Source organism: Patiria miniata, unplaced genomic scaffold, assembly GCF_015706575.1.
Source record: "Patiria miniata isolate m_02_andy unplaced genomic scaffold, ASM1570657v1 HiC_scaffold_3, whole genome shotgun sequence".
Taxonomy (NCBI): domain Eukaryota; kingdom Metazoa; phylum Echinodermata; class Asteroidea; order Valvatida; family Asterinidae; genus Patiria; species Patiria miniata.
The window spans coordinates 16,072,970-16,085,758 of record NW_024037069.1 but is presented as its reverse complement, the minus strand read 5'-3'; the positions used below and the strand labels follow the sequence as shown (position 1 = coordinate 16,085,758).

Below are 12,789 nucleotides of genomic sequence, written 5' to 3'. Positions count from 1 at the left end.
GGGTGTGGATTTTGATGGATTCAGGTACGTTAGGGTTAACCCAAACCCTCAATCCTGAAATATCCTTGTGGCGGTTTTGAAGGATTTTGGATGATTGAGGATGAATGGTGTTTGAGATACAGCATTTTGGAGGATTGAGGATGGTCCCTATTAAAAAGGCTTCAGGGGGTTAGGGTTAATAACTGTTTTGTGGATCTTTTTATTTTAACAGGCACGTATCTTCAACGAGACACCTATCAAACCCAGGAAGTGTTGCCACATTCTGACCAAGATCATGTACATCTTGAATCAGGTTGGTTGTAAACCCTGTTACCAATCCTGCAAAATCCACCGGAACCTTTTGGAGGATTTTGTAGGAATGAACCCATCCTACTTTCCTTTGCATTGGGCTTAATGGTCACTTAAAAGATAGCATAGAAAGACTACGTTCCTGCACAGTGAAAAATGCATGCTTGAAAGTTTTGAACCATATGCCCCCAAATCAAAAAAGTAGCCAGCATCATAAAAAAATCCATTTCAATGTTCACTCAAGACGCCTAGAGGCTAGAAATGAATCTGTACACAATTTTAGTTCACTACAGTCGGTATCCTGTGAAAAAAAAAACAAGTTTGAAGGTTTTGAAAGGGTTTTCCCAAAATCCAAAAAGTTTTCCGTAGTCGGGCAAGTTTTGGCCAAACAAATCCATTCAGTCAGTCTTTCAATTATGTGAAATTTGCCAATTTGACTTGTATTTGGTCTTAGTGGGAATCGTCCCTGATTTGACTGCATTCAACCGTTGTTTTGTGCCTGGATCAATGCTCATTTGGTGAATTGGTTGTAATTTCTTAGTTTGTGTTTCATGTTTTTGCTTGCATTGCAGGGTGAGCACATCGGTACAACTGAAGCAACAGAGACCTTCTTTGCCATGACCAAGCTGTTTCAGTCAAACGATGTAAGCCACTTTAAAAAAAAAACAAAGGCTGGCAAATTACAACATGATGTTTTTAGCAAAATGTTTTAACTCAGGCCAAAAAAAAATATATTTCTTCCGATTACATGGCATTTGAAAATAGGGTAGGTAGGTAGGGAATTGTATTTTTTGGGCAATTTTTTTGTGTGTATATCATATGGAGGCGTCTGCGTGTAGTCAAGGGTGAAAGGTTGTAATTGATAATTTTTGGTGTTTTTCCTCATTTTTCCCCCTTTTTTTTAAGGGTAGGGGCTGTCAGAAAAGGGTAGGTAGGGAAACCGGAAGCAGATCTATTTTTTTGGGGGGGGTGGGTGGGTGGGAGGCCTAATTAACTTCTTTGCAGCTCTGCGAAATGAGTCTCTAAGTTGTTTGAATTGCTTCTTGCCAAAATGTAGTCCATTTTGTTTTTGGTCCCGATTCTCAGGTGATGCTGCGTCGCATGGTGTATCTGGTCATTAAGGAAATGGCCAACATTGCCGAAGACGTGATCATCGTGACCAGCAGCCTGACTAAAGACATGACAGGCAAAGAGGACATGTACCGAGCAGCGGCCATCCGTGCACTCTGCAAGATCACCGACGTAAGTACCATAGAAAGAGTCTGTCATGACCCAATATGGCCCATCAGGCCGGCGTTTATCTCCACTTTCCTTGGCACCAAAAGACTGAGAATATTTGTATTCCCCCTGGATGGGATGCCTTTCCATCACAGCTTATACTCCCAAGCTAATGCTGGTACTTATTTATATTCCTGGAAGGAGAGAGAGGCAATTGGAGGTGAAGTGGCTTGCCCAAGGACACAGCATATGGCCAGCAGCTGGATTTGAACCCCTGATCCTCTGATCTTGAGTCATAAATCTCAGCTACTAGCCCGCATTCCCCCACGTGGCATAGGCCGAGTTATAATTGAGTCAGTCACAAGTCACCACAAGTCAGCCAGTCCCTAGTCAACTCACAAGCTTTTGGGCAATTCCACGGTTACTCACGTTACATTTTTGATGTACTTTTGAGTTTCCTTGGGCTGTAATTACCTTACTGAAAAGGTTTAATAACTGTTATCTCCATGGTAGATAGAGTAGACCTAGACTTACCTAAGCACCAAAGATGACATCCAGAAAATGTGTTATGTATGATAAACAAGACACACAAAATCGGTTACTCACGTTACGAAAATGTAACGTGAGTAACCATGGAATTGCCCTTTTTATGAAATGAACAGCTACAAAGGCATTCCTTTGTCATTGTTCATTTCCTGTTACTTTTGACCTGACTCGCAAGTTGGGCATTTCACAATGCAGTGCGCCACCAAGAGTTTGCCACGGAGAGTTCATTTTTCCCAGTGCATTTTGGGAGATGGTCGACAAATCCGCAGCGCGGGCTATTAGTTAGTTTCATAAGCGTATGTTTCGAGTATCTGTTTGCCCTTTTCTTTTCTTTTTATCAATATGGTGTTTTTTGCAAGGCGGCAGAACGCTATGCCCCAATCCTTAACAAATTAGCTGAAGTTGTCTACTGATACTTGTTCAAATGGGCCGTGTTTTGTCGACTGTAAACTTGAGAAATGGACTCTTGGTGGCGCACTGCATTGTGAAATCCCCAAATAAGCCATTTGCGAGTAACCTATACCCTTTGGGATTTACATTTCAATAACATCTGGTACACTGACTTGCTCAGAATGCTTGGCACATTTTAACTTTGAATTCTCCAGACCAAAGACACTGTTGCTAATCACATGATTCGGGGCAAGCTCTTGCATAGTTACGTAAGAGACGCTCAGCATCAATACATCGCTCACAATGGGTGAGAATGGCACAAAGACACCAGACCATGCCAGAGCTGGGTGTTGCTAGCATAAGGCTTGCCCCGAATCACGTGATGTAGTAAGGCGAGCCATCAGATAACAGACCGTTCGGGTACCGGGTCCGGTATGCTAATTTCTTTCACCCCAATCGGTACGAAGCCAGAAGCCACCCGGTCACTGAAGCGTGACGCCCCAATCGGTCCAAACTGGTGACTCAGGGTTTCACAATAGGCAACATAAATTGAAGTCTGGCCATTATTGGAGGATTATTCGGCCTGCTGGGATTACCAGCGGCAACTTCTATGAAGCTCGTCACAGTCATTGTTGCCTACTGGAGGTTTAGCGCGTCGCAAATTGGTTCCTTTGTGATGAGCCAGAGCCATGGTGCAGAAGCCTGGTGGAGTTAATCCAGGCCGATCGGTTCCATGCAAGGTCCCAATCCCTTCAACATACTGGGCGGGCTCAACCCCGAACGGTCCGGGGAGGGATTCTAATCTGAGGGCTCGCCTAACAGTCTCTTTGGTCGGGAGAATGCAAAGTTAAAATGTGCAAAGCATTGGATTAAGTCAGTGTTCCAGATTTAATTCAAATTTAACTCGCAAATGGCTTATTGACTTGTGAGTGGCTCAATTACAACTCTGGGCATAGGGAGTATTAAATGCAATTCGACAAGAGACATGTTTTACCTTTTTTGGCAGACCAAGTTACTTATGTCAGGTTGTAACCAGGGCCCTATAAACATGGCTCACCATATTAGAAATTCATCCGAGTTGAAACATGTCCCTGGTGTGCCTTAATAGTCGATATCCAATGAAATTCTGCATCAGACTCCATGCGCATGTAACCCCCTCCCCCGTTGCTTGATTTCTAGCATGTCAACAGTTTAGCTGAGGGTTAGGTAGATAATAGTCCTATCCTTTACATTTTTGGTAATTTTTTGCTCTGTTTTCAGACCACTATGCTGCAGGGGCTGGAGCGTTACATGAAGCAGGCCATTGTGGACAAGGTGCACAGCGTCTCCAGCGCAGCCCTAGCATCATCCCTGGTAAGCTGGTTGTCCGAACTCTGCAGAACATCTTATCCATCCATCATCCAGAGACAATCTTTCCATGCTTAAGAAATGATTTGATTCTGAATAACTGATGGCTGTTCAGTTTATTTTTGTTCAGTGACTCTCTGTGTTACACAGTTACTTTAACAATTCATATTCCTTCACCTGAAACTGACTTGCAGGGTTTTTAAGGATTTTAGTCATTGCTCTGAATAATGACTTCCCACTAGGAGGGTTTATTGATAGATTACTACTACTGTGTATTGCAGAGTTGTAACAAGTCACTGATTTTTGTGAGTCGAGTCAAGTCGAGTCATTTTTAAAAAGTGACTCGAGTCGAGTCATTAGGTCAAGAAGGTCGAGTCGAGTCGAGTCACAGTGTGTAGTCGAGTCGAGTCGAGTCAAGTATATAGCTCGAGTCAATTCGAGTCACAAATATTTGAGCACTATACAATAAATAAACACAAGAGAGTAAGTCATTTTTTTGGCTTTTTAAATTTTACATTCGGGCTACTACTTGTGGCGACACCACATTTGACTCTTAATGAAAATAAAAAGGGGGTGCCAGCTGATCGTCATTTAACTAATGGGGACACTAATCAAACTACGTATGTATATGTATACATTATTCGCAAACATTTTAACGTGACGTGAACAAAAACAGGCACCGGTGTAAGTCATTACAAATATTTTCGCAAAGTTTTGCTTTTATTTTTGGGACTCGAGTCTCATTAGCCTTCCTCGAGTCGATTCGAGTCATTCTGATGAGGGACTTGAGTCGAGTCGAGTCATTTGCTCACAGTGAGTCGAGTCGAGTCATCTGCCCTTAGGGACTCGATTCGAGTCGAGTCACCAAAAATTGTGACTCGAGTCGGACTCGAGTCGAGTCATTGACTCAAGTCATTACAACTCTGGTGTATTGATATTTGTTTAATTGATTGATTGATTTCTGGCTCTATTTCATGACAGCACTTGCTGAGTCAGAGTCCCGACGTGGTCAAGCGTTGGGTCAACGAAGCCCAAGAGGCGGCCACCAGCGACAACGTGATGGTCCAGTACCACGCCCTGGGCCTGATCTATCACATCCGCAAGAATGACCGGCTGGCCATCACCAAACTGGTGGGCAAGTACACCCGCGGGGGGCTCAAGTCGCCCTATGCTACTTGCATGTTGGTGAGTCCATCAGTCAGGGTACCAGACATTGAAAAACTCCATCCCCCCAGATTCTTTCAAACCCACCAGGAGGTTTTTGTAAGATTTAGGAAGGTGGACCCCAACAACTTTTATTTAACTTCAGGATTGATGGTACTTTAACCCTAACCCTGCCAAACGCAACACAGTCCACCAGGTGTAAAAAGTCTGTGGGACCTTCCTATATTGGGCCATCAACACCAGTGCACAAACTGCCAATTGTGAAACAATTGCAGAAAGTCCGATTGACCAATGCCATAGTTGTTTTGTTCTGAAGGTGGTGACCACAGACATTAGGCGGTTTGACCTTGTGTATTTTGACCTGATGGATCTTGCTACACTGGGCAGGTTTGTCATTTCGACAAGGCTGCATGTTGCTGCATTTAGCAGGGTTTCTAGCCAAACTACCCTGGAGGGTTAGGCCCAAGTTTTCCTACACACTGGTGGATTTGGGAGGATTGAGGAAGGGTCCTGAACAATTTCAAGAGAATTAGGATGGAAATAAGTTTTGAATGTTGTCATTATTCAACCTCTACATTGCACAGAATGGAATCAGTGTCTTGTGAAATGTTTTCCTATAATGCTTGCATTGTACCGTAAGTTTTTTTTTTTTTCTATCACTCAGATTCGTATTGCATCAAAGCTCCTTGAAGACGACGATGCTGGGTAAGTTGAACCCCCAAAAAAGTAATAATAATAACATTTTTAAAAATGCTTGTTACTACTGTAACAGTGTTCTGTTTTTCCGAGTTTATGAAGTGAAGTTTTACACATGGTCAAATTGAACACATTCTCTGCATGACAGTTCTCAGAAATATACGGTTACTTTAAACTTCACATATATTGTTGGAAAAGAAGGATACCATGTAAAATAACTAGATTTGTTACAAAAAAAATGTGAGTTTCAGATTTTGATTTAATCCTGTACAGGAATGATAGCCCATTGTTCGATTTCATTGAGGGCTGTCTGAGACACAAAAGCGAGGTGAGCTCAAATATTTTTTTAATCCACTAAGTACAGAAATTGAAGTCTTACCTGTGATGTTTCTTGTGATTTGATGTGTGATTCACTGATGATGGACTTGACTGTAAAATCTGTTAGATTCCATTTATTGCCTTGTCCTTGTAACCTCTTAAAGCTATAGTCCATCATTTGCAGCCATCCGAAAAGTAACTGGCGTAATTACTGTTGAAAAACAAACTTGGTTGAAAGATAGTAAGGGAACTAAACTCCCTGTGAAATTATTCTTTCTAGGAAGCTGTCATTTTGAAGTAATCAACGAAAGAAGGCATTTCCAACGGTGATTCTTAAGAAGCACTGTAGGAAAATTTAAATTAGTAGTTCGTTTTGTTATTTGGCGCAGCGCGCACAAGTATTGGAACGACGCACACGCGCGCGCGGTTGTTATAATTCGTCGGATCAGTGCGCGACGCCGCGTATAGCTGCAATTCAAAACAATTCAAAACATGATTCACTAACTTTTGATTTGAAATTGAGATCTTAGAATACTGCTTTTCTCGGAATGTACAGCTGAAGCTTAGCTGAAACTTCATCAGGTTAGTTGCTCAGTATCCTTCATTAGATTTTGAACACTTTTGTTGCTTCAAACGAACAAAATGCACTAATTACAAATGATGGACTATAGCTTTAATGATACCTGATTAACCAGTTAACGCCGGAGGACATATAAACACGATCTGGCAGTGTATATTCTCAGGGGTGGGTTACGAGTTAAATCATCATGCTTTGCCCTAGTCTCTGGCGGTGGACGTGTATACACGTCATTTGTTCCCATCAATTTTTCTAAACTGTGTGTTGGACATGGCAGCTGTATACACGGCCTGTCGTTGTAGCAAATATTGCTCTGTGGCAGGGCCTCGGAGTGTTGCCAAATATAAAGTGAGGAGCATCATACAAATATTGTATGAATGACTCTCAAGGTCAGTACTTGGGGTGTTTGACTTGATTGTAAAATTAGGCCAATATATTCTGCTTTTTCAAAATTAGTGTTTTTCGGCTGAAAATAATCCTGCCCTCAAGTGGTAAAAGAGCACCCCAAAAGAAACAAACAGAATATCCCAAAATGAAAATATAAGCCAGACTTTATAAGATTAAGACCCACTGTTGAACGAGTAAAAATGCTATTAAACAAAATAAATTAAGCAACATTTAGGCCAAAAAAAAAAGTCTCCGGTTTCTGGTATGCGCGCGCGTCGCCGTAGCCATGCGCGTCGGCAAAATGAAAAAGGTTTTTTTTCAATACAAGATGATGTTTAAAAACCGCCAAACTCACTGGTTTGACTGGAATTCTGCTGCTGCACAATTTTAACGTGTTTTTAGATGGGGTTATGATCGAGAATAAGATTTATGTGGCCTCTCTGGACTCCCATATATTTGCACTAAGTTTATTCGGGCACCATTTGCAGTCATCAGCCGACATTTGAAGCCAAAAAAAAAAAAAACACCAGGTAAAAAAAAAAAAAAGCCGCGTCGCCGCACCACTTTTGGGGCAAGCTCCATACCAGAAACCGGAGACTTTTTTGGGGGGCCTTAAGGACCATGGCACTGTATGTTGTCAGTCATCCATGTGGAATAAATGGAATGACAATAGGTCAAAATAGTCAACTTACTGGATAGAACAACTCGCTGTGGTACATCCAACACCCTCGTACTTAACAGGACAGTGTCATTGTCTGTGGGTAGTTTCCAAACTGCTGCTCCCTCTCCGTCTCCAAGCATGTAGTTTCCCAATGGAACTGGATTAGGAGACAGCGTCGGAGCTACAGTTTGGATTAGGCCTACTTCGTCCCGAATGGTCAATTCCTGCTATGTAGCGCATGCAGAGGTACACACATTGAGGGCCGATACGATTGCTGGGAGTAAGGTTCGATGACATTGATTTCGTATAGCCGCAAATGTTTGTACAAATCAATAATCTTTCTGTGGGTTAGTCATCGATTGTCAGGCACGATATAAGTTGATACAATTGAAATTTATAAGTTTTTAACGTACACAGGTCCTGAACCCCCCCCCCCCCCCCATCATACGGTTTGTACGCCCATAAAAATGTTGATAATTGTGGACGACCCCTAATAAACATGGCCTTTAACATCACGTTAATCATGTCTAGCCACATACCTTTGATACTAATATATAAAGCTTGTAAAATACCCCACATGAAGTAATGATAGACGTGAATATGTATCTATTAGCTTCCATAAACCTCAGGAGGTAAAGTGAATCCTCTGTAATTTCCTGTTAGATGGTGATCTATGAAGCAGCCCACGCCATCGTCAACATGAAGAACACCACAGCTAGGGAGTTAGCCCCGGCCGTCTCTGTCCTACAGCTCTTCCTCAGCTCCCCTAAGCCCACGCTGAGATTTGCTGCCACCAAGACACTCAACAGGGTAAGCAGAATATTACTTTAATTTTGGTTTGATGCCCCTTGAAACTTGGTAGGTACAAAGAGTGAGCCATTAGGGTCCTGCACAGCGGAAGATTTGTGCAGAATTCAGGACGGTATAGCCCAACTGATATTTCTCTACATTTGGCTAACTACACCTTGAAAGTTTTTTTAAAAACCCAAAGAGTGTCCCAGTAATGCAGGATTTGTTGGAGATTTCAAATGGTTCCTGACGCAAAAATGCCTGTGGAGTTGAGTCAAATCGCAGTAGGATTCACAAAAATCGGTAGTTTAGACAAAACAGAATTCCAATTTAACCCCATGTTGTTTCTTTTTTATAACAAGTTTTCTTTCACTTAATTCGCACCTTTAGCATATGTTTTCATGATTTTGACCAGCCACCCTGTTCAAATGTTTACTTGACGGAGAGTTTTCATTATCTTCAACTTCATTCATTTTCCCACCCCTCCTTCCTTCCTCCCCCCCCCCTCCCCCAAGGTCGCCATGACCCACCCAGCTGCCGTCACCGCCTGCAACCTGGACCTAGAGAACCTGATCACAGACGTCAACCGCAGCATCGCCACCTTGGCCATCACCACCTTACTCAAGACAGGCAGCGAGGGTAGCGTGGAGCGTCTGATGAAGCAGATCAGCACCTTCATGTCGGAGATCTCGGATGAGTTCAAGGTGGTGGTGGTGCAGGCAGTGCGTTCCCTCTGCACCAAGTTCCCTCGCAAGCACGGCGTCATGATGAGCTTCCTGTCATCTATGCTGCGGGATGAGGTATTGTTAACACTCAATATATTTGTTACTGTTGATCATTAGGGTATGACACCAACTTAGTTGATTATCACTTTACCCGCTAGGTTTTTTAGATTTAACTGTGCTGAACACATGAACATGCAATAATAAGCCAGTTCGGTATTTCAACTGCATATGCGCACAATCAAATGAGCTACATGTCATTTGGGATAATCAAAACACTCATTGGAGACACATGAATGCAAAGGGAGACAGGTGGCACGGTGCTCACGTGTTAATTGCGAGCATAATGGGCATTTGCGTTATATCGCATAAGATCATGGCAGCGATTTTATCCAGAATGATGTTTGACCTGGACTACATCATTGAGATACCCAGCTGGCTTTTTGTCAAATTGAAAAGCTTGCCTGCTGCAATAAGGTCTGTCAAGTCTTATATGCCATTAACCAAAAACAGTATGGGGCTGCCAACCAGCACAGGATTCAATAGTGGCATTTTCCAGTGGCTTAACAAGAACATCTTGGCTCACAAACTTTTATGCTACATAATACTGAGCATTAGTTGGCCGACTACAACCATTCCAAACCAAACCAGTGTGTGGACCCTACACAGTTTGTTTAACTGTTTTTGGTTTTGCCCTGCACTGACAAAAAGTTATTTGGGTGAAAGGCACAACTCGGTTTTATAAATTCCCACCTTGCTTGGAAAATTGGGGATAAATGCTGTTTGGATCAGCCATTACAGCTTGGTATCCAGTGCATGCTGAGGGTGCATGCGATAGCTCAATCTTGGTTGTGCAAGTTTACCAGCATTTTATGTGTCCTAATTTCATCCTTCGGCATGGTTCCACCCACCCTCTTCCAGGGAGGCTTTGAGTACAAGCGTGCCATCGTGGACAGCGTCATCGTCATCATTGAGGAGAACCCAGAGGCCAAGGAGGCCGGCCTGGCTCACCTGTGTGAGTTCATCGAGGACTGCGAGCACACCTCCCTGGCTACCCGCATCCTGCACCTGCTGGGCAGGGAAGGGCCTCGCACCCAGAACCCCTCCAAGTACATCCGCTTCATCTTCAATCGCGTCATCCTGGAGAGTGCGGCCATTAGAGCGGGTAAGTTGGATGGCTGGATCACCGAGTCTTGTTCAAATCTGCCATAAGTCAATTGCAAGTCCATCACAAGTAAATCTCAAGTTAATGTCATGTCAATCTCAAGGTAATCACATGTCAATCTCAAGTTAATCACATGTCAATCTCAAGTTTATCACATGTCAATCTCAAGTTTATCAAATGTCAATCTCAAGTTTATCAAATGTCAATCTCAAGTTAATCACATGTCAATCTCAAGTTTATCACATGTCAATCTCAAGTTTATCAAATGTCAATCTCAAGTTTATCAAATGTCAATCTCAAGTTAATCACATGTCAATCTCAAGTTAATCACATGTCAATCTCAAGTTAATCACATGTCGATCACGACTTAATAAAGGTTCAATCCTAAGTCAATCACCCTAAGTCCTTAACCCTAACCGCCCTGAATCCTTCAAAATCCTCTTTGCCAAAGTGGAAGAATTTGGTTACATGACAAAAGTGCGTTACTGATTTTGTAGGATGCACTTTGTCAAGGTCTTGGGCTGGACCTTGTGTTGTTTTTGCTCAGCCATGCATAAATATAGGCCTGGATTATGCTTGAAATCCTCCGCACTGCTCCAGGATGTCACTGGCCAAGCCTCAACATATTGACAATCACTGCCGCAAGATTTTGAAGGATTCAGGCAGTGGTCACCCCTCCACGGATCATATTCAAGAAATAGTGGAGGAAGTTGCAGGATTGAGGCTATATACTATTTTTCCATGGGGGCCAATTGGAGGATTTTGCAGGATTAAGGCTACATCCTAGCAAAAAGGCCTAGGGAGTTAAGGTTAATAAGTCTATCCCAGATCCAGAACAAGTCATATCTGAAGTCGATCACGTGTCTGTCATGGGTCGATCGAGGTTCAATCCCAAGTCAATCACAAGTCCTTAATAAGTCTATCACCGATCCATAACAAGTCAAATCGTAAGTCAATCACAAGTCTGTCATAAGTCAATCAAGGATCCTCAGTCAATCACAAGTCCTTCGTACATCATTCGCAAGTCCAAGTAAGCAAATCACAAGTCATTCTAAGGTCAAATTGAAAGGCTGAGAGGATAGACACTACTTAGTGCTTTTGTCAGTGGTCTCTTGCATAGCTTGTCCCTTGACTTGAGAATGGATGGCTCGTGATTGGCTTACGACTGATGTGAGATGACATTTTAGGACTGACTACCTTCATTTACCTGTCTTTTGGTTGCATTCTCCCCCAGCGCTTTGTATCTTTTGGAAAAGGCACTATATAAATACGGTTATCATTATTTTTATTTACCTAGGCTGTTGCTCTTCGCGGTGATCTAATGGTTCCAGTCCTTTTAGCGTGGGTTTAAAAACAAAAGTGAAATTCGAGTGTCTCGTTTTAGGGAGAGAAACCCTGTTGCACGTACTGATCCAACAAATACTTAATTTTTGTTTCTGACTTCAGCTGCTGTGAGTTCTCTGGCCAAGTTTGGTGCCCACTGTGAGGCTTTGCTGCCCAGTGTGATTGTTCTGCTCAAGAGGTAAGCTGCTGATCTACGTGTCACTGTGGATTGATTTCTACAGATTTTTTTAATTGATCAAGAAACAAAGGGCAGATCAGTTCGAGATTTGGCTCACAAGCTGATCTTGGCTTTCAATGTTTGGTGTACATAAATGAAGAAAGAATATTTTTTGAATATTTTCCATTTTGTGCACGTGCAGACTAGATTTTGTAATTTCTTCTTCCTTGACCCTTCTTTGACCTTGCCTTTTCACGTTATGACTACTGTCATGTTTTTGCAAAAGCCAAACTTAAGTCATCTACCTGGAGACTTCTTCAATTTAGTTGACTTTCTAAAATTGAACAGCAATAGGGCTTCTTTACAGTCAGCGGTCTCATCAGGATTTTCGTTCAGGGAGGGGGAAATTTAAAACGGTAGCTTCAGACAAGTTTGTAGTTAGAGTAATTTAGGTGGGGGAAGTTACCGGTAAAAGATTTTTTCCATGTGGCACATATTTTTCCAGAGTAGTGCACAATTGTTTAAGCGTGAGGGATTTTAGAGGAATCAGGAAAACTTGGTTTGTTAAGTATAAAGAAAAATCGTTTTTAAAGGAGACTCTCCATTTCATTGCCCAGGTGTCTGCTTGACGGTGATGATGAGGTCCGAGACCGAGCCACTTTTTACCTCCGAGTCCTGGAGCAACAGCAGAAGGCCCTCAACTCGGCTTACATCCTCAATGGTAAACACAATTTTGTTGGGATGTATAACTAACCCTGACTTCCCTAATACACGTATCCTATGCATTTGCCTTTCTGAAACCAAAATCTATTTGGGTCGACTTGGGTTGCCCAAGTTGGCAGGGTTCCCGTGGTCTGGGAAAAAAAACCTGGAAAAGTCTTGGAATTATTATTTTGAACTTCCTGTTCTGGAAAAGTCATGGAAATTTGAAAAAAATCACAAAAGTCATGGAATGTTGTGAGGACCAATTTATTTTAAATTTTAAACTTTGCATATTCGTAGTTTAGCATCGGAAATCCC

At 42.4% G+C, this 12,789-nt stretch overlaps 1 protein-coding gene across 1 annotated transcript in view; it reads left to right on the top strand.

Annotated features, from left to right (window-relative positions):
* The window catches only part of LOC119737326 (coatomer subunit gamma-2-like), a 42,002-nt gene that overhangs the window by 21,738 nt on the left and 7,475 nt on the right, over positions 1–12,789 (top strand). Inside the window, exons 3-14 of the mRNA XM_038211590.1 lie at positions 212–292; positions 861–932; positions 1,375–1,530; positions 3,703–3,795; positions 4,771–4,974; positions 5,618–5,658; positions 5,923–5,977; positions 8,256–8,402; positions 8,897–9,181; positions 10,025–10,268; positions 11,715–11,790; positions 12,387–12,490. Of these exons, the coding sequence (XP_038067518.1) occupies positions 212–292; positions 861–932; positions 1,375–1,530; positions 3,703–3,795; positions 4,771–4,974; positions 5,618–5,658; positions 5,923–5,977; positions 8,256–8,402; positions 8,897–9,181; positions 10,025–10,268; positions 11,715–11,790; positions 12,387–12,490 (1,558 nt within the window). The remainder of the gene's footprint in view (positions 1–211; positions 293–860; positions 933–1,374; positions 1,531–3,702; positions 3,796–4,770; positions 4,975–5,617; positions 5,659–5,922; positions 5,978–8,255; positions 8,403–8,896; positions 9,182–10,024; positions 10,269–11,714; positions 11,791–12,386; positions 12,491–12,789) is intronic.